Raw genomic sequence first — 22,432 nt, forward strand, 5'->3', positions numbered from 1 at the left:
AGTAAAGCAAGAACCATCAATTGCAAAGAACTTTTGACAGGTTGCCTACAAATAACAGTTTCTTTTTTCAGCATATCTCAATTCTGCTGTTAAATACCGGTTGAGGCGGTATGTATTCAACTCTCTACTTAAATAACTGCACAGTCAAACATACAAAGCAGTGAAAAGTTCATAAAATCAGACAAAGAATACATTTATCAGGTTTTATGTTTCACACGTTTCAGGCTTATTTTTCAAAACAGTGGTAAGGGTATTAAAAGAACCATACGTCATATACAAAGTAAAATGGCAATGATGTCACCACCTACATGTAACTTCTATCCACTTGATTTCTACCTACATATATTGTGAAATCATTCTTTCCATCACCAAGTCACCAGAAATAAACCTAAATTTTCTTTGACAAGTCATATTTCTCAATCATTACAACTCTAATAACATTTCATGTGAAGGGTGTAATTTCTTCCCCTTGCATTCATTCAATTTCAATTCCATTCAATGAAATGCAATTATATTTATGGGACTATTATTCTCACGAGAAGATATCAGTACCCTATCGTATCTGCATACATAACTGAGACCACCATCAAAACTTTATGAAAGTATGTCAAGCTTTAAAAAAATCATATCTTTAATATTTTTTTTTGTTGTCCACTTGTAACTTAATCTTTCACTTTCTGTATCAATTTACTCCATGTAGTAAGCTCAAAGGAAGGATGGCACAGCGTTTTGTCCACAGGTTATGGCCACGCACAAGAATCCGCAAGTATCTTTATGACTTGTGAGAGGTGATCCCAAAGAGACTAGTGTGACATCAGTAAAGCAAGAAACCAATCTGGAAGAGTTGTAAAAACTCTGTTGCACGTACACAGAGTCCTGATACATCCATTTTGTGACTGGTGGATTGAACAGAAGCCGTTCCTGGCACACAGCGGGCCTCATTGCCAATCACCTGGCGATCTGTAGTTCTTCGATGCCGCACGAACCCCTGTGGCTCCAGAAGCGATACTTGGCCAGGTCCTTTCTGGTTACCATGCCGACGACCTGCAGCAAATGGTCAAAGGGGACAATGGCAGACAACATCTGACTGGGGCTCACTCCACTGAATTTGTATTTCTGTGTTTAGATTCTAATCAACAAGGCCACAGAGGAAGTAATTGAAAGCTTACGAATAAATGATTTCAAAAGTATATGCCTATTTTTTAGTTTAATTTAATCTTAGCTTTCACTGTACAGAATGTAACTTAACATGCTGGCTACCAGTATTATGACTGAAGAAAAAGTCTACATCTATGACACACTATGAAATGTCGACCACAGTAACAAAACTGGATGGCTACTGGCCGAATTACACAAGGTCTTCAGTACAATCTTCATCAATGGGGAAATCTGCAGTGGGCACATAAAGCAGATGGCTGTTGTAGAAAAGTGGTCACTACAACAGGTTCAACTGTACTTCAGTATATGAAGCTGCATTGTCTCACCCTATTTGAGTCGTCTGTGACTGCTAGATGCCTTAGCCCCAGCGCACGGAAAAGACGAAAGATTCTTGGCAGAGATGCCTCCTATGATGGAGAAAAAAACAAACAAACAAAAGTGATAGGAAGCAGTTAAAGGGACATTCCAGACGATTTTCATAATTTCACACCATGTAGTACATAAATCGACAACTCCATGTATAGATTTGTGGAATTTATTGTGGTTCTTGACCAGAGAAACAATACTTTGAAAACCCTTAAACAAATTACACTGAACAAGGATGATGACATAGGAGGTTCACATATTTCAACTAGAAATGTCGCTATGGCGACTGGTATGCCTCCACCATAATGCATGATTCTCCTAATAGGTCTATAGTACATGTGGACAATGTGTGATTACATTTTCACAAAACTGGCAAAATATCAAAATGACATGTTTGTCACAAAAGTGTTGAATGTTCACCTTCCTTGACATAGGTTTAATTGGACGAATAGGAGAGTACATATTTGGGGATTGAAGGACTTTAACTTGACTTTGACCCTTTCATAAGTTTATGCCTTGAGTAAGTTTCAAGGTATGGAGAAAAAATGCAATTTCTGTATTGAATAGTAAATTGTTACCATTTTCATCCGGCCATTGACCCTAAAACTCATAAGAGAATTACTGTCAGGCAGAACATGCATAAATATGTACTAAGTTTCATGATAACTTGAGCCACTTCCGAGATATAGAGGAAGAAGTAAGTTCAGCAATTTCACTTGATCTTTGACCTTTTGACCTTTTTGGCAAAAAACAAACAACAAAAACAAAAACAAAACTTTCTAGAGAATCACTATCAGGTTAAAAATGCATACACCAAGTTTTAAAAAAATCATGCTGGCATTGCACAAATATGAGGGAAATAGTAAAATTTTGAAGTGTTGCCCTTGACCTTTGACCCCTGACCTTTGACCCTATGAACCCCAAATTCCCTAGCTAATCACTGCCAGTCAGTACATGCATATATACTATGTTCCATGAAGATACCTTGAACTATTTCCAAGATATGGAGAAAAAAGTTAAATTTCACAATTTTTTTACTTGACCTTTTGACCTTTGACCTTTGACCGCATGATCCCAAACTTTCACTAGAGAATCTTGATTGAGTAATACATGTATACACTAAGTTTCAAGAAAATATCTTCAGGCATGGCATAGATATGGGGGGAAATAGTAAAATTTTAAGCATTTGACCTTGACCTTTTGACCTTTGACCTTGAGCATGTGCACCCAAAAGTTGATAGGCACAACTTCACCCCTTAATACACATACATGCCAAGTTTCATTAGGATACCTCAAAAGGTTTTGGTAGTCACCCTGTCCACAAAATTCATTACGGACGGACGGAAGGACGGACGGACAGACGGAAGGACGGACGGACGGACAACCCGAAAACATAATGCCTCCGGCACCACTTCGTGGCGGAGGCATAAAAATGTAGCAGTGTAATTCCATTACAATACTGCTTGCTTGCGAGTTCACCTGTGTACAATCAATTCTTTTGTTCTGTTTCCTTGAGCCCCAACTTAGCATTCTTATGGTGACTCTGCCATGTCATCGTCCTTGTTCATTGCAATTTGTTCTAAATTTTGAAAATATTCTTATTCTTCATCCCAATTATCACAAATTCCGAAACTCTGTCCTCAGTATAACTAATTTATAGTTGTTCAAATGTAGAAATCTGAAAATCATCCGGAGGTCTCCTTTAAGATTCAATTGCCACTTGCATTCACAACATACTGTTAATGAAATAATTTCTGCATGCATCAAACTTTGAGAATTTAACAAGAAGCCAAGGGAAGTAAAGAAGCCAAGATTCAGGGAAGTAAAATGCAGATGAAAGTTTTTTACCTACATTTAAATGTATTTAATGCCAGTCACAATCTGTCAGTGTCTCATGCTGTGAAAAAGGCCAATGGCTCCTTAATTGTGAAAATTTAATTTTGCGAATGCTTCTGCTTCTGCTTTCATGAACGTTTCTAGTTCTACAATATTTCATGACTAAAATTATATCCCTGGGACTGGAAGCTTCAAGAAAAATAATGTCCGTCATAATCATGAAGACAAAGTGAATTCAAACTGGAAAAACAAAAAGAACAGGAATTTAATTTGATTTGCATCGCAAATAATACAATAGCCTGCTAAGTACCATGTAGACCTTTTTGTGATCTGCTGGCCTAGATATCCATAATATGAGATTAGTTACTCATGAAAATGGCCTCCGACTACATTTTTTCTTTTTTCTGAAGTCAAATTCTAGATACATTATTACCTTTCTGACAGCATACGGGGATGGGTTCATGAAAGGTCGAAGGTCAATGGTGCAGTCGCCTTCAAGCTCTGAGATGTTGATCTCTCGGATGTCTGGGAAGCGGGGATACGCGTCCCTAAAATCTTCAATCTGAAGGAGAACCCGAGGGTCCTGGCTCGAAGGCCAGAGACTAAAAGCCTGTCAAAAGCAGGGAGTAAAATACGACAGTATGAATACACAGATAACATGAATATCATTTGCTGATCATCACATACACAGGCAGAGGATCGTAGAATGTACATGATAAACACAATATGAAGATTACTTCTGCATGATGTAGAGTATCCTGTATCAGTTCCAGTTGTCATTACCATTCTGCTGGCAACTGACTGAACAATCCTCGGGGCAACCGATTGAAAAGCTCTGCAACAACTGCAGCGTATGATGATACATAAATCATCACAGAGGCTGCCCACCAACAACCAACCAACAGTGAGCATTCCCTTTATCACAACTACAAGATTACCAATTATTGCGAGTCTCAATCATAACCCTCGAGAGTGTTTTTATGAAACAGCACACAGGGTACATAGATCCTGCCCATCTTCCCTCTGCAATAAAAGGTTCATGAATGGGGCATGTGTACATTAAAACTGCATAATGATGTTGGGTGTTATTCTACAGTAAAAATCAGTTCAGAGTAACAGTTCATTTTTTCATAAAAGCAGTGCCATAAAGCCAACAGACATTGAGAAAAATTTGAGGAGAGTAACACAGTCATTGCAAGAGAAAAGAACATTTGAACTATTAGAACATCATTCACCATGTTATCCTCACATAATTTCAATATCAATGACTTTCTAACTTACTTTCCCTGGCAATCATTAAGCAATTCTCAGTGGTTAAAGACATTCTGCATTAATGACCTCTCACATCCCTCTATAAGTAAGAACATTTATAGTTCTGAGTCCAGAACAATGCCTTACCTTTTCCTTGAGAAGAACAATAAGTTGAGATCTAAGTATAAGTCCTCTGAATGTCCCATGTGTCTCTCCATCCTGGGATAGAAACAAGAAAATATTTCTTGAATAACATTTTTCAACTTGCAGAGGAAAATATACTGAACATTAGAATGCCAGAGAAGAAGGTCACATCACACAACTCTCATTTTCATAGTTTCTGCTAATGCACATTGTGAAGAATGGGTGCCCATTATGTTCTATGTGCTCCATCATTCTACACTTATTCTATCACAAAATGGAAGTTTCTTTTCCATTCCACAGAGAGCAAAATCAAGCAAACATAATGGGAGCAGTTTCATGCAGTCCGGATATAAAATATGAAAGTTACTGAATCTCAGTCTTCAAAAGGTTTCACAAACTATGGATATACAATGTAAGCTGCAACCAAATTTAAAAATCAGACGACGTAATTATCTCACAGGGTTGTCACTACCCTGCCATATGAGAAATCTTCACTGAATCTAATCTTTTTCAAATTGAAATTAAAAATAGAAATTTGGATTCTTCTCATCATATAGTTGTTACACTTATAAAGACTGAATACTGACTTGTGAGGGATGGAGTAATTGTAGATGCCAAATGAATCATCTTTAACATTGTCTTTGTAATATTTCTGTGTAAAAGAAGAACAGAATCAGTCATGCATGCAATATAATCCTCTGCGATGAATGGGATGTAGACAGCAACAGTTTGACAATTGCCAGAAAGTATGAATGTAACACTCCTTGGCGTGCTTGTGAGCACAAATGTGGCACCTCTAAGAGGCAAAGCGCAGGTTGGAAGTGAGAACTTACCGGATCTACCACAGGAAACCCATTATGATTGTGAGACTGGTCTTGAAGAACCTCAACTATGCGAGAGACCCTCTCCACCGTGTTAAAAGTGACTATGTCTGCACTCATCACCTCCCTGTTTGAAAACACAGAATTGAAACAAGCTGATATAAATTGAGTATTGAGTTCATGTCAATTCCCCTCCCCCCCCCCCCAAAAAAAAAAAAAAAAAAAAAACAACCAAAATGGTAATTGAATAGAACTAGCACATGATCACATACTAATATAATGTTAAAATGAATATAATAGCTTGCATAGTCTGAACAACAACAACAAAACCATGAAGTCATGACAGTTATAGGCATAGAGAAATGCACATCCAAGAATGAGAAAGGTAAATATCTGACTAATAAACGAAGAATCAAAGTCTACACAGTCAACACGTAATTTCTTTACATTTGTTTTCATTGCAATAATGCAATCACGAGTGGATGATAGTAAGCACAGATGAGCATATCATTTGCTTAGAATGTGCAATGTCAAAATTTAGAGAAATATTGCAATTGTACATAAAACATCTACATCTATCACAAGAAGTCACACCAGAGAGCATAACAATAACGTACGTAGCACGTATAGTGGCACCAAGTGGAGGCGGTTCCCAAGGCAACAGGGGCACGCTCTGCACCTGGATGTGGATGTCGTAGAGGCCATGGTTGAAGATGTCGCCCGTCCATTTGGCGATGATGAGGACCAGCATGAGGGGTAGGGCATAGGAGATGTTTCCCGTTGCCTCCATGAGGATAACGGTGAGACTTATCGTCATCCGGATGATGCCACCTGCAAAGAATTAAGGCCAGGACCAAACCTTTCTCAATGCAAGCAATTTCACATAGAAGCTACACAAGAAGCATTCATACAAGGATAAATGGAAAGTTTGCTGCCACTAGTAAGAACAAAATACCACTGCTAGAATATCTCTGAACATGACCATATTTGCAAAGACCCCTTTGATGGAACAGTCACAAAATGAATTTTTCAGAGAGAGAGAGAATACAAAGGATGTAACACCATTAAAATCATGTCACCAGCAGGGCACTGGGTTTGGAATCCTGGATTTATGATGGCAGTTTGAGTTTGAGTGGATCAGTTGCAAATGTGGTTTCCAAGAGTAGGACACCAGGAGATCTATCAGCTGGCTTTCAAAATTACAAGGATGCCAAGAGTAATGTGAAACAAAAGCATTTACATTCATAAAGAAACATTTACAGGGTAGAAACTGAATGAAGTCATTTTTTTTTTGCCACACACGGTGTATCAAAAGTGGGAACAAATCACTATGTGTGTATTTGGGGATATTCTGGTGAAAATGAATCTGACATCACATTCAAGTGGTGAACTATTTACACTTGGTACATGGAGCAGAAGAAAAGCGATAGTCAAAATAGCAGGAAAATATAAGCAGTTTCGAATTTCCACAGATTTCAATGCAATCTCACCGAGTTGTGCTGCTGCTCCCATTAATGCATAGATTCCTGGCTGTGATATCACACTGGTCTGTTATCAGAAAGAGAAGTGGAGCAGAGAAAAACATACAAACAAATAAACATATACCCGGTACACGTTTCCCTGACATATGATACATTTTTCACAAAAGTATGATGCATAACACTACCTATCAAAATATAGAGCATTTGCGTATAAAAATATCTATGATTTACATTTTGTATATTGAAGTTATTTGTACCTTCAAGACAAAACAAGTTCTCAAAAGAGGTTTGCAATTGAAAGGAAACCCATCAAACGTGCATGAAGACCTATACACCAACTGGGCAGTACTGACAATTAGGTTTTGCTGACTATTCTAGCTTGATGGGAGTATGGGGCATTTTTTGGCTGCTTGTGACAGGGCATCTGAAGGTATGATGGTCAGTGGGATAATGGGTTAACAATAACCGGAGAAGATGTGACCCACCGCTTTTGGTATCATGCTGAGGAGGACCCCAAGCATGCGGCCCCAGGCGGCCCCGACCAGCAAGGACGGGATGAAGAGCCCACTGGGCACGCTGAGGCCGTAAGTCCAGCAGGCCAGCAGGAAATAGGTGACAATGAATGCACCCAGGATGGGAAGACTGTAGGACCCTGTAAGAGAAAATGCACCAACACCAAAGTTTATGCTCAGTACTACAGCCCAAATATACATGTAGGTGTGAACATTTGAAAATTTCACATATTGTATACGCCATGTATTTTGTGGGGAGTTTTATTTTCACAAATTACGCAAAAATATTATAACAACTTATTATGACACAAATGCAATGCAAAGTACATGCTTATGTTTCCCTGTTTATCACTGTACTCCACGCACGATCTTGAATCTAATTACTTCAGAAATTGTCAAGACATCCCGATTCCTGAAAGGTCATTTAAACTCGCTAATTATATGGTGTGAACAGCATGTCCACATCTTCCAGACAACAACATCTTATATACACAAACTTTCCCGCCACATGAATGGGCTATGAGGAGAAAGTTGTACACAGTCTGACCTTTTGAGAGAGGGGAGGGGGAGAAAAGAGAATATCATACTGACATATGTGACCCAGTACAACAAAAGGATCCTAAAGTCGCCGACGGCTGAGCTGAGAAAATTGAGTTTGAAGTCATATCATCAAAATTGGTCAAAACAATCGGATTTCTGTTTTTGAAGTTTTGTCTATCATCTGCCGAAATTTCAAAGCTAAATGATGAAAGGAAAGGCAAGAAATAAGCGTTTTTCTGGGCCATGATTTTCCGACTTTCAACGTAACAGAAATGTGTCCGAAGATTTGGATTTAGCGCCGCAACTAGGCTCCGCCCCTAGCAACGAGGGAGTGATCTTATTGGTCAGTGCGTGGCATCCTCATTACTGATTGGTCATGCGTAGACCGCTGGCGCTAAGCTTGAATGAACATCACGGAGGTTGCTAGGAGCCTACCTTCTATCGTCAGGCAGTGAAAACTGTCTCGCCTCCCCTTGATCATGATAGCGTCGGAAGGATAACTTTGAAGGCGTTTTTCTCGAAACAATGATTTCCTCAACCACTTGACATGCGCTAATAAAATCATCGATATCTCCGTAACCGAGTACTTTTATGAGTTGAGCCATATATGAAATTAAAGTAGAAAAGTAAGGGAATAATGTCATGTAATTTTCAGAAAATTGTCCTTCCCCGACATTCGGATCCTTTTGTTGTAGCGGGTCACATATAATGTAACATTTACATTTTTCTGTAAAAATCTCATCTAAATATAGCATAGATTACTGTATCATCAACACCAATGATATTATTATTATTATTATTATTATTATTATTATTATTATTATTATTATTATTATTATTATTATTATTATTATTATTATTATTATTATTATTATTATTATTATTATTATTATTATTATTATTATTATTATTATTATTATTATTATACAGTATTTTCCTCAAAAACATGTTCTGGCTTGGTGTTGCCCTGTCTCTGCCTATGTCTCAACTTTGTCCAAAACAAGAAAAGGACACACTCGTGTCAAGGACCTTTGGAGAACACCTACCTGGCTCTTTGTGGAACAGAAGCTTCACAGACTCTTCCGGGACATTGAAGAAGAGTGAACTGGAGGAACTATACTCGCCATCCCCACAGAAGAGCTGAAATCAAGGATTTAAAAAAATGCTGTGTTATCATTTTAACAGGCTTCCACATTGAAATAAAACCTGACAGGCCTTAAGATTTCAAACGTATGAATATTTTTTCATAGACTGCAGCTTCACAAATTCAATATCTGATGGATCGACTTCTTGACTTGAAATGAAGAGAATTATTACTATTTTGCATCATACTTCAACAAACATAAAAGAGAAAGAGTAAAGGTCATCTCAGGGTGGTGTTTCAGGCAGTAACACAACCTTTGCTCCTGCAACAATACATTGCTCCGGTTTTATTTTCTCCAAGGACTTAGGGTAAGGGTTAGGGATGTGATTGGGCTTTCAGTTTAGTTTGATGTGAGGATTAGGATCAAGGTTAGGGTTATATTTGTGGGTAGAATACTTCTTGTATATGTTTGGCTTTAGCGTGCAAATATTTCAAAAGAGAAATTGTCGCAGAAGCAAATGTCATGGAACGGTTTCCAGAGACTCCAACCCCAAGCACCTACTGATCTGGAGATTCTCCCGCCTGAAACCCTTAGCAAATGGGAGACTAGATGTGCGCAAAGCACGAAGTTTCTTGCAGCCGGGGTCTAGAGTTCAAGATGCTCTCTCATGCTACCTAAGGCTTATTTTTCAACATATGATGACACTAAGTAAGAAATCATTTCAAGCGGGAGACAAAGAGCCAGGGCGGGCGAAATTAAATCTCAAGCGGGAGATCGGGAGATTTTGCAAAAATGGGCTTTCGGCGGGAGATCTCCCGTCGAAAGCAGGAGAGTTGGAGTCTCTGCGTTTCAGGCATCTTACCAACCTGCACTGGGTATATGATGGTGTTGTCAATTGGCCTGCAGTCTGACCCAGAGCTGATGTATATCACCAGGAAGCAGACGGTTATGGTAACCGCGGCAACGAGCATGGCTTCTAGCATCTGGGACCAGGCGTACTGAAGGTACCTACCGCACGGAGCAAACAGGAGAAAAGTGACAGCAAAATCTGCCGAACTTGTTTGGTATTTTGTTATTGAAGTGGAAAATCTATGAGATTTGTCAAGTGGGCTTTGATAAATGTATAAAGAGTATTATTAACTGTGTCAAACATCTGAGCAAGGCAACTTCAATTCCTTATTGAAGAAGTTTTGACCATCATCATTATTGACCGGTCAATAATTTTGTTACTGCCCACTCAGAAAAGTCAATTGCAAAATGCATGTAAAAGCAGGCAAAAAGTTGGATGGACACCTAAACATGCTATCACGCAAAAGAGTTTGCATGCTTGGCAAGCGTTCGCACACTTGTGAAGCCTTTGTTTGCATGCCTATCAAGAGATGGTTAGTCATACCACATCCAGTACTAACAAGTTGCACTGTAATCCAATCTGTTTTTCTCCTCATTGAAATGTCATTTCAAGATGTGATACTACATTAATTGTCAATATTTTTAAGTTTGCTCTAGATGTCTGATTTTGTTATCATAATAATAATTTGGACTGGCTACTTTCAGGGGATACAACATTAATTGCCCTCACTAGAATCATATTGCCCTTGTCTTTGGCTTGGGGCAATGCAATTCTAGTTTGGCAATAAATGTAAAATCCCCCTCAATGCCAGTTCATATTATATAATTATCGACAAAAGTTGACGCTCATAATAATCATACTGACAAGAAGAAAGGTGTGAAATTTCAACCTTTCACATGTCTTCATAAGAAATGGATACCAGTGACGGTTTAAGGTGGTCATGCCAAGGCCTTCTAATTTCTTCCACATGCTGCTAAAAATCTTCACTAAATGCCCTCTTTTGACACACACTGAAGAAGAAAAACCTGTAAATTTTTCTTGAGTTTAAAAAAATTCAGCAATGATGGCTGTGCAGCTTTAAGGGGGTCTCAGTGGATGAATTATTGCCAAATAGAATAGGCTATGATAATTCTATGTACAAACCAGATTGACAGCATCAACTAATCGAATGTGCATGTGTGACTACGACCAGTGTTGTTTCATGAAAGCATAGTAAGTTCCAGAATTTCTTCTTTTGTTTTTACTTTCTGTCTGCCTTGAATCTGCTTTAAATGGAACTTCTACTGCTATGTGAAACATTATTGTAGTCACAAAAGTCAGCTCACACATGGAGCATTACTTCCTTGAAAAGATGCATGTGCATCATCTTGTAATCTCATGTCACCCTCATCCTCACCATCATCATCATCATCATCATCATCATCATCATCATCATCATTACCATCCTCATATCATCATCGATATCATCACCATCATTACCATCATCATCCTCATTATCAATATCCTCATCGTTGTCATCATCATTGACAACAGCATCAATATTCACGAGCAACAGCAGCAACATCTTCACAGGTCATCACCCTCCTTATCTCACTCTATTCATTGGCATCATCAGATGAAGAGACGGTCCTCCTTGGTGACTTACTTTATCCTGAAGAGAGTGAGACGATAGTTGATGGCATTGAAGAGGGCACCTAGCAACCCACCAACCACGCCCATCAACAGGAAGATGGGAAGCTCCCACACTTGGTATGCTGGTTTGTCTTTCTGGAAGCAAACAATAACATATCCAAACAATAAATAATGATGATAATAATAACAAGGAAAAGTAGAAATTACGTGGTGCGTAATATATGTCCCCGCTGGAAGTAGCATTTTGTAGCCAAATGTACAATACAGGTCAAAAAATCAAGGTCAAAGGTCAAAGAAGTCAAAGGTCAAAATTCTGTGTAGAAGTTTTGAAGCCCTCAACTAGTGCCATCACATAAAGCAAATGGAATCGAAATCGGGTTAGAAATGGCGAAGGAGTAGCATTTTGTAGCAAAATGTACAATATAGGTCAAAGGTCAAGGTCAAAGGTCACAACTGAAATTCTGTGTAGAAGTTTCAAAGCTCCCATGTAGTGCTATCATATAAAGCAAACAGAATCAAAATTGGCTCATAAATGACAGAGAAGTAGCAAATTGAAGATTTTGATCACACACGGACGCACACACGGACAGACGGACACACACACGTATGGAGCCCGTTTCATAGTCCCCTGCTCGAACTCATTCGGCGGGGACAATAACGGAGAGACTCTTATAAAGCGCTCATTCTACCTAAAAAGATACTCATGGCGCTGTACAACAGAGTACACAAAAGTACCACATTACAACAGAGTATCACAGAAGATAATAAGAACAATAAACAAACCATATACCTGCACATATACATACAGGTAAACAATAATAAATTGTCAATTTGAACTAAAAAGGTAGGTCTTGAGGTTCTTTTTAAAACCATCAATAGAAGACGCTTGTCATAGAGATTTTGGCGGGCTATTCCAATGTTTTGGGCCCATGTATGAACTAGATATATTGCTACGGCGACTGATATGCCTCCGCCATAATGCATGGTTCTCCTAATAGGTCTATAGTATATACAATGTCTTGACAATGTGTGATGACAGTTTCACACAATTGCAAAATATTAAAATGACAGGTTTGCCACAAATGTGGTGAATGTTCACTTTCCTGGAACTAGGTTCAATTGGATGAATGATTAAAATGTCACGGTGCAGGTATTTGGGGAACTGATGATTTTTGCTTGACTTTTGACCCTTTTATAAATTTATGCATTGAGTAATTTTCAAGGTATTGAGAAAAAGTATAATTTCGGTATCAAATGGGAAAATAGCATTATCTAAACCTGGCCTTTGACCTTTGACCTCACAGTTCCAAAGAGAATCACTGTTAGGTTGAACATGCATAAATATGTAAGTTTCATGATGATACCTTGAGTTACTTTTGAGATATGGAGGAAAAAGTGCAATTCAGCACTTTCACTTGACCTTTGACCTTTAGCCAAGAAACTTCCCACAGAATATATATTGGGTAATACATGCATACATCAAGTTATACATGCATACATCAAGTTAAAAAAAAAAAAAAAAAACCTTCAGGCATTGCATAAATATAAGGAAAGTAGTGATATTTTGAGGAGTTGACCTTGACCTTTGACCCCTGACCTTTGAACCATGACCCCCAACTTCCCTAGATAATCACTGCCCATTGGAACAAGCATATATACTAAGTTCCACGAAGATACCTTGAACCATTTGCGAGATATGGAGAAAAACATGAATTTTCAACCTTTTTTTTTCACAAAATAACCTGTGACCTTTGACCTTTGACCCCGTGACCCTAAAATCCAAACAAAGTATTATCCCCCCAGGATATACCCTCATACCAAGTTTGATGTAATACTGCCACACGGTTCTTGAGATATCGACAAAAACAAAACGGGACGGACGTACGGACGGACGTACGGACGGACAGACGGACGACCCGAAAACATAATGCCTCCGGCCACTTCATTGGCGGAGGCATAAAAAGCATGATCACTTTGATGACACAATCACTTTAAGACACAATCACTTTGATGGACAAAACTTTTGTGTTGGATCTACTCATCAAGGTCATGATTAGTGATTGCACACCAATTCATGACAAAACTAGAAATGTCGCTATGGTGACTGGTATGCCTCCACCATAATGCATGATTCACCAAATAGGTGTATAGTAAAGTGTCTTCACAATGTGTGATGACAGTTTCACATAACTGGCAAAACATTGAAATGACAGGTTTGTCAGAAATGTCTTGAATGTTCACTTTCCTGGAACTAGGTTTGCTTTAATTGTCTAAGAGCACAGGTACATTTACAAGAATTTGGGGAATTGAGGATTTTTGCTTGACTTTTAACCAACCATTATATAAGTTTATGCATTGAATAATTTTCAAGGTATGAAGAAAAAGTGTAATTTTTAAGGAGTTGACCTTGACCTTTGACCCTGACTATTGACCCATGACCCCTAGATTCCCTAGCTAATCCTTGCCAGTCAATGCGTATGTACAAATTTCCATGAAGATACATTGAACCATTTGCGAGAAAAGTGAAATTGTAACAGTTTCACCTGAACTTTGACCTTTTGACCTTTTACCTTATGACATGAAACTCTCTCTAAATCATTACGCAGTAGTACATGTCTACACTAAGTTTCAAGAAAACACCTTTGGGCATTGCAAAGAAATGGGGGATATAGCAACATTTTTAGCATTTGACATTGACCTTTTGACCTTTGACCTCTTGCCAATTTCACTAAAAAACTACTGAACTAATTGTCCCATAGTTCATAATTGCACCACGTATGGTGAAATTTGCTTGATCCAGTCTTGATTTATCACATAAACAGATACAATTTCATTATTTGACCTTGACCTTTGACCTTGGCCTTTCGTCGATTTCACCGAAAATCTAATCAAGTAATTTGCCCCATACTTTATACTTGGACCAAGTTTGGTAAAATTCCAGTCAATATTACTCAAGTTATCATGTAAACGAATGCGGACGTACGTACGTACGGACGTACGTACGGATGGACAGACAACCCAAAAACATAATGCCTCTAGCACCACTTCGTGGCGGAGGCATAACAATAAATAACTAGAAAAGCACTCTGAGAGCGCAGACCTCTGCCAAGCATGCAGCTCATTTCCACCACTGATCCTGTTCTGCCACAGAGTTATCAGTGATTTCCACCCATACGTACTGTAGCCCGACTGAAAGTCGCCCGATTTCCCAATATAGAAGCCTTTGTTACGTCATAAGCCCTCAGCTGCACGGCGCGTCTCGCCCCAGCAGAAACTAGAGCACGCACTTTAGTGTGCGCATGCAAACCTCAAATACGCGCAGCCTGAACTCCCAAGTTCATTGAACCTGCCTGCCAAAATATCAAAAATCCTCCATAAATTCCCCCTCAAATTCTCGGATCACTACCAAAAATTGTTTGTTACTTGTGTCATTCTCAACCTTTCCTGCAAGTTTCATCCCAATCCGTTATCTACTTTTTTAGTTATTTTGCACACGGACAAACTAACTAACTAACGAACAAACAAACAAACCAACGGTAACAAAAACATAACCTCCTCCCTTGGCGGAGGTAATGATGATAATAATAATAATAGAGAGACACTTATAAAATGCTCATTCTACCTAAAAAGATACTCATGGCACTGTAGAACAGAGTACACAAATGTATCATGTTACAACAGAGTATCACAGAAGATAATAACAACAATAAACAAACAATATACATACACATATACATACAGGTAAACAATTGTCAATTTGAATTAAAAAGGTAGGTCTTGAGATTCTTTTTGAAACCATCAATAGAAGAACGCTTGTCATAGAGATTTTGGCAGGCTATTCCAAAGTTTTGGGCCCATGTATGAAAAAGCATGATCACTTCGATGACACAATCACTTTGATGGACAAAACTTTTATGTTGGATCTACTCATCAAGGTCATGATTAGTGATTGCACACCAAATCATGACAAAACTAGAAAGGTTGCTATGGTGACTGGTATGCCTCCGCCATAATGCATGGTTCTCCGAACAGGTCTATAGCACAATGTCTTGGAAATGTGTGATGACAATTTCACATAACTGGTAAAAAATAGTAAAATGACAGGTTTGTTACAAATGCATTGAATGTTCACTTTCCTTGAACTAGGTTTAACCCTAACTAGGCCGGGCTATTTAGGTAGATCATAGAGCCGGTGGGGGGAGCCTCCCAGGCCCCCCCTCCAGATCTCGGCCGTCGACCGTGCGATCGCGACGAAAATTGGCACACACACTGCCTATAAATCTAAAGTACCATGAAGTTAAATTCCTAGTTAGGGTTAATTGGATGAATATGACTATTATACTGTCTAAGAGTGCAGGTATTTGGGGATTTGAGAATTTGTACCCAACTTTTGACCCCTTTATGAGTTTAAAGAAGAAGTGAGATTTAGCACTTCCACTTGACCTTTGACCTTTTGGCAAGAAACTTCCCAGAGAATCTGTATTGGGTAATACATGCATACACTAAGTTTCAAGTAAAAATCCTGCAGGCATTGCATCAGATAAGAGGGAAATAATGACATTCTGATGAGTTGACATTGACCTTTGACACCTGACCTTTGACCCATGACCCTTAAATTCCCTACATTATCACTGTCAGTCAGTACATGCATATATACTAAGTTCCATGAAGATACCTTGAAATATTTGAGATAAGGAGAAAAAAGGTGAAATTTTAACATTTTCACTTGACCTTTGACCCTTGACCTTTGACTTCATGACCCAAAACTCTGTCTGAGCAATCTTTATTTGCTAGTTCATGTATACAAGTTTCAAGAAAATACCTCTAGGCATTGCATAGATATAGGGGAAATAGTGAAATTTTGGGCATTTGACCTTGACCTTTTGATCTTTGACCTTGAGCATATGCACCCAAAAGTTGATAGGCACAACTTCGCCTACATATACATGCCAAGTTTCATTATGATACCTCTAACAGTTTTTTAGATACACTGTCCACAAAATTGATTACGGACAGACGGACGGACAGACGGACAACCCGAAAACATAATGCCTAGGGCAAAACTTCGTGGCGGAGGCATAAAACACAAGGCAAGTGCCATAATGTGTCTTGCCCATTTGCGTACAAGAAATTGTACGCGAATGAGATATAACAGATTAAAAAAAAAGAGATATAACATATAAAAAGAGATATAAAAGGGTAACAATTTATGGCAAAAAAGAAACGTGCCATAAAAACTTAACATTGGGCCCTTAAAGTTTGTTGACCCTTGCCTGTGACCTTTGACCTTGTGGTGACCATCCACTCCCCAAGGGACATCTACCATCCAAGTTTGGTCACAAACGGACCTATGGATCAAAAGTTATGACCCACAATAGAAACGCGCCATAAAAACTTAACACTGGGTTCTAAAAGTTGTTGACCCATGCTTGTGACCATTGACCTTGTGGTGACCATCCACTCCCCAAGGGACATCTACCATCCAAGTTTAGTCACAAATGGAGTTATGGATCAAAAGTTATGACCCATAATAGAAACCCGTCATAAAAACTTAACATTGGGCTCTAAAAGTTCGTTGACCCCTGCTTGTGACCTTCGACCTCGTGGTGATCATCCACTCCCCAAGGGACATCTACCATCCAAGTTTGGTCACAAACGGGCCTATGGATCAAAAGTTATGACCCATAATAGAAACTTGCCATAAAAACTTAACATTGGGTTCTAAAAGTTTGTTGACCCATGCTTGTGACTATTGACCTTGTGGTGACCATCCACTCCCCAAGGGACATCTACCATCCAAGTTTGGTCACAAATGGAATTCTGGATCAAAAGTTATGACCCATAATAGAAATGCGCCATAAAAACTTAACATTGGGCCCTAAAGTTCATTAACCCCTGCCTGTGAGCTTTGACCTTGGGGTGACCTTCATGTATGGTGAAATGTGAAACTTTGTATGACCCCTCTTCCCTCGAAGTTTGATTGCATTTAAAGCCCAGAGTAAAGAGTTATTGAAGTTTTGGTAGCGTTACGGACAGACGACGGACAGACGGACGGACGGATGGACGACGGACAGATGACGGACGGACAGACGCCGCAGGCGATCCCTTAGTCTCCCCTCACCTCCGGTGGGCTCGACAAAAATGGGTATTGGGCAACCATAAATTTAGAATTTGTTGTTGTTGTTTTTTTTTAATTTGTTCTGCACTGTCATTTGTTTTAGTTTCAATAAAAAGTTTAATGACCTGAGGCAGGCAACTTAGACCTTACCTGCACGGGGAATTCCCCAAAGTTGATGAGACCAGGACTGGATAGACCCCATGATTCTCCATTGTAGGCACTCATCACAACGTTGAGCGTGAAGGTGCTTATCATCGAACAAAAGAACTAGAGAATAGAAACAAAACAAAGATTCACTGTCAAAAGAAAATCTTATGTGCAACGTGGAACTTGCCTTTTTTCCTTCCCTTTAACCCTAAAAGGGCCGGGGGGGGGGGGGGGGGGGCGGAATCCGCCCCCCTCGACGTTTCGCGCTATAATTCTGTAACGCGAGAAGGCCTCATCGCAAGACTTCTTGACTTTCTTCGTTCAAGTCTCGCGCAACTTTTGAGACCAAATTTGCAACGTCCGCGCATACTTTTGCGAAGCCACGCCCATTTTTGTAACGGAATGTCACTCCAAAACGGGCACAATTTTGTGATTTTGTGTACATTTCCTATGGAAAACAGTGCTCTGTCATGAAAGGCATAAAAACCTGATTATTTTTACAATTAATCACTTTCATTGATTAATTTTGTGCTAATTATGGTAGAAAAGTGGTCAGTGACAATTTCCAATGAAAAAACAAAGAAAAAACAAAAGTTGAAAAACAAGGAAATACATAAGAAATTCTGAAAACAATAAAATACATAAGAATTGAAATGAGTTTTGGAAGTTTTTGTGATGTACAATTGTTGAATATGCTAAAACAGATTTACAGATCAAAAATTAGACTCTCAATGCTTTTAATTAAGCTAAAATATCACCTTGAGCTTAATTTGCATAATTAATTAATTAAAATTAGAAATTGATTGTTTCAAAAAATCTTATGACACAATCTTGTAGATTATGACGCGGGTCTCACGCATGCAAAATTTCATCGCGATCGCACCACCGATGGCCGAGATCTCGGGGGGGGGGGGGGGGGGGGGGGGCGGAATCCACCCCCCCCGGTCTGAGCATAGCCAAAAAAGCCCGGCCCATTTAGGGTTAAACAGATGATTTGGAATTTTGCAATCACAGTTCATATATAAAATCTGCAAGGTAAAAGCATTGTCACTTTGAACCTCTCAATCTTCACACAAGAAATATCACATTACTTGTGTAGATTCATCTTTAATGTCCCAATTTGGCAGACTATCCACTGCCATCTCTTGTGTATCTCTTTGATAAATGACAAAGTTGCCTATCATTATTATTACCATTATCATCATTACAAATAATTTTTATGGTACTTGTTAGCAACAGCAAAAGTACTAGTGTCAGCAGTTGTAGGTAAAGTAGTAGTAAAACTATGATCACGAGCTATGCCATTATGAAGGTTGAAATTAAACGGTGAATGATCACAATTCAATAACAATCATCAATGTTATCAGGTAAAATCATAGTTAACTTCCATTCTCAGTCAAAAGCAGCAAAACTGCATTGCATCAATTTCCATAGTAATAGAGAAATGAAAACAGCCGAATGCATGCGGTTAGTACTACAATCTGTCACAGGTACTTTAAAAGCTGTTATTTTCGTGCATAGATATTTCTGTTAATGAAGAGGTCACAGACATTTTCGCAGGATGATGTTTTGGCAATTTCACACCGAGACTTTCATAAGTGCACTAAAGCCTGTCCATTCACTCCGCCAATTTACTGTTCATGTACATAGTATATGATTGAGTGCACAAAGATACATAATGCGATAAAGATTAAGTGCCGATATTTTTCCCATATTGTTGAATTCGTGGCCCAACAGTGATTCGGAAAACTTCAGCAAAATTAAAACCTCCTGAAAATAACACCTTTTACAGTATTCAAAAGTAATGCATGGTGCCATGGCACTACAGCAAATTGAAGAGCAGACTTTTCAAGAAGTTGAGAGAAAGCATAGATTTTTCGGCATTTACTATGCGCCAGGTGAGGGATTGGTTCCAAAAGCTTGCTCCCTCCTCCAAACTGAACAGGACGCCCCCTACTGGTGCCCCAAAGGCAGCAGACACACCTGCTGCTGCACCACCAGACACAAAGTCCCGCTTTTCGTGGTCCGAGCGGAAGTACTGGAAGAGCTTTGCAAGAGAAACAAAGGTAGAAGAACAATTGCATAAGCATTATAGTTACATGGGGGGGGGGTGCTTTGTACAAAGAGTGGCTGGTGCATATGACTGCAAAGTTCAAGGGGAAGTTTCCAAAATATATTTCTGGATTGAATAAATGCAGTAATATTAGTCGAACACATTCATGAAGTTTGAGAAAATTGGACAATCTGTTCAAAAGTTATGTATCTTTCAAGATTTGGTGTCCCTTATTGCCGGATGAAAAGACTGCATCTATAGTTTTCTGATATATTCAAGTTTCCTCAAACTGCACCGATGTGTTCTACTACAGTGTATGTGACCACCCAACTGAATACCCACAACAACAACAAATCGACCAAAGTGAATTGCCACTGTTGTACATATTTTAAAAGAATATGCTCTATTAAAGCTTTAATGTGAAATATTACTTGTTAAAATGCGACAATCTTGACCCACTCAGGAAATAACTGGAATAAGTGAGAGTTATGAGAGGCGATTTAATAGAACAGGGAGAAAGGAGGATTCAAAGATTAGGTCACTCTATTCTATTTTCCACTGAAAGCAGCATCTGTCGGATACAAATATGGTCCAGAAAAACTGCTGAATACCTTGATTTCTGTTTTGTTTTAAGTTGCCGAATTGTGACAATAGGCAGAGAAAAAAATACTCTTCAAGAAAGGACAACCTTGAAAAATTTGAGTTCGTCAACCCCAATGACATATTTTGGTCTATTACAGAGATTTCTAATCTGTGACTTTTTGTGGGTTTTGAGATGGGTGGTTACATTTGGGGAAACTTTCACTTTACATTGTTATAGTCTCGCCTCTGATATTTGCATTCATTTTCTCCACCTTTTTTCCTCCTCACACTACTTCCAACAAGTCATTGTATCACTATTAAGAGCTATAAGCCCCAGCAGAATTTGTGCCTTATATTCATGAAAGTTGGAAGCATGTAAAGCTCTGCTCAATCTGTTACCTCTTATGTATGCATTACTGAACACAGTGACAGAGTGTAATAGATCAGTGAGATTTGCATGTAATCAGACGTTGTATACATACAAGTTTGACCACACTCTAAACATGGACATTTTCGTGCTAGTATTTTTTTTGGTGCTCAGCCTGGTGACATAGATCTTGCACGCTTCTAATTCAGTGGAATCAAAATATGAGAGATAGGTATTAAATATAACAAGTAAAAAGATTTGAGGGCTTTTACTTGTGTACTGGTTTCAAGTTGCACAAAATTCATGCATATTTCCACTTTGACATTCTAGGATATTTCACAACAAACTACAAAAATATGAAACAAGTGAAGAGACATAATTTGTATCATCCATATGTCTGAAACTGAGATAATCCCAGCTGGCTGTGCTAATGGCTTTAAAGCGATATGTATGGCTTACCTTGAAATCCCTTTTGAAGGTCGTCGACCTCCCCTGCGACACTCCTGCAGCCACGACAGCACCAGCATGAATCATGGGACCTTCCTGAATGGTCATGTGACATAAAGCTTCAGTTCAGTTTCAGTTTGATCATATTCCTGCATTTTTCCACAGAGATAATACACGAAAAATGACAACACGTGTATCTGACAACAACAAAATTGAAAAAAAAAAGAAGTATTGCACTGTACATTCACAGTACTATAATCACAACATTCTTTTATTACTAAAAGTATTTGGACGCAATACTATGAAATCAAAGAAATGAACAATACCCTTATTTTCAGGTAAAGGGGGGGGGGATGCAGGAGCCTGCCATTTTACGCAAGTGATTGATAGTGATAGCAGCCTCGATGAGAAAATATGAGAAACTAAGGTGTTCAAAGAGCACAATATTACTGCATATATTGAATAGTGTGGAAAGTATAGTACCCAATTTTCATGATTTTTAACAAAAAAAAAAATTCTACAGGTCATGGAATCTGCCTTTAATGTCCCTTCTGATCACCTGGTGGATAATCTTGGGTAAAATAAACATACACATATTTCAAACAATAATGCCCACATCTTTCATTAAGTTAATGTTTTACAGGATGCCACTTCATTGGTATGTCTATAGGTAACCCATGCTTTATTCTCTGTTGAAAAGGTAAACACATTGCTAGTTGTTATTAGGTCAGAAAGGGCTTTGGTACGCATTAAAGGTCGTCCACTGGCTATGAGATCTGGTATGCTTCATGTTGGTTGAGATCGACTTCTTATGATAACATATAAACCAAGTCTTGGCATACACCATGAGCGTAGTCCACTGGTTACAAGATTTTTAAAGACCCAGTAGCGAGAAAACTCATGGGTGGCTTGATCCATTGCGCTGCCAACAGTAGTGGGTCACATTTAAAAAACCATAAAAACAGTCAGGGAAAATGTGCTTCGAAGCATATGCTCATCAGTAACAGTTGACTCTGGTTGAGATTTTACGGCTTTGTGTGTA

General features: G+C 38.8%; 1 protein-coding gene across 1 annotated transcript in view; it reads right to left on the reverse strand.

Moving 5' to 3' along the window:
- Window positions 1-644: 644 nt before the first annotated feature.
- The window catches only part of LOC140231375 (H(+)/Cl(-) exchange transporter 7-like), a 47,335-nt gene continuing 25,547 nt past the window's right edge, over window positions 645-22,432 (reverse strand). The window contains exons 8-21 of the mRNA XM_072311500.1: window positions 21,403-21,486; window positions 19,830-19,988; window positions 17,945-18,061; window positions 11,690-11,811; window positions 10,061-10,202; window positions 9,156-9,249; window positions 7,543-7,709; window positions 7,067-7,124; window positions 6,194-6,407; window positions 5,589-5,703; window positions 4,759-4,830; window positions 3,794-3,970; window positions 1,485-1,565; window positions 645-1,044 (exon numbers count right to left, since the gene is read on the reverse strand). Coding sequence (XP_072167601.1) covers window positions 949-1,044; window positions 1,485-1,565; window positions 3,794-3,970; window positions 4,759-4,830; window positions 5,589-5,703; window positions 6,194-6,407; window positions 7,067-7,124; window positions 7,543-7,709; window positions 9,156-9,249; window positions 10,061-10,202; window positions 11,690-11,811; window positions 17,945-18,061; window positions 19,830-19,988; window positions 21,403-21,486 — 1,698 coding nt within the window. The 3' untranslated portion in view covers window positions 645-948. The remainder of the gene's footprint in view (window positions 1,045-1,484; window positions 1,566-3,793; window positions 3,971-4,758; window positions 4,831-5,588; window positions 5,704-6,193; window positions 6,408-7,066; window positions 7,125-7,542; window positions 7,710-9,155; window positions 9,250-10,060; window positions 10,203-11,689; window positions 11,812-17,944; window positions 18,062-19,829; window positions 19,989-21,402; window positions 21,487-22,432) is intronic.

The sequence above is a fragment of the Diadema setosum genome, chromosome 8, assembly GCF_964275005.1.
Source record: "Diadema setosum chromosome 8, eeDiaSeto1, whole genome shotgun sequence".
In the NCBI taxonomy this organism is placed as follows: domain Eukaryota; kingdom Metazoa; phylum Echinodermata; class Echinoidea; order Diadematoida; family Diadematidae; genus Diadema; species Diadema setosum.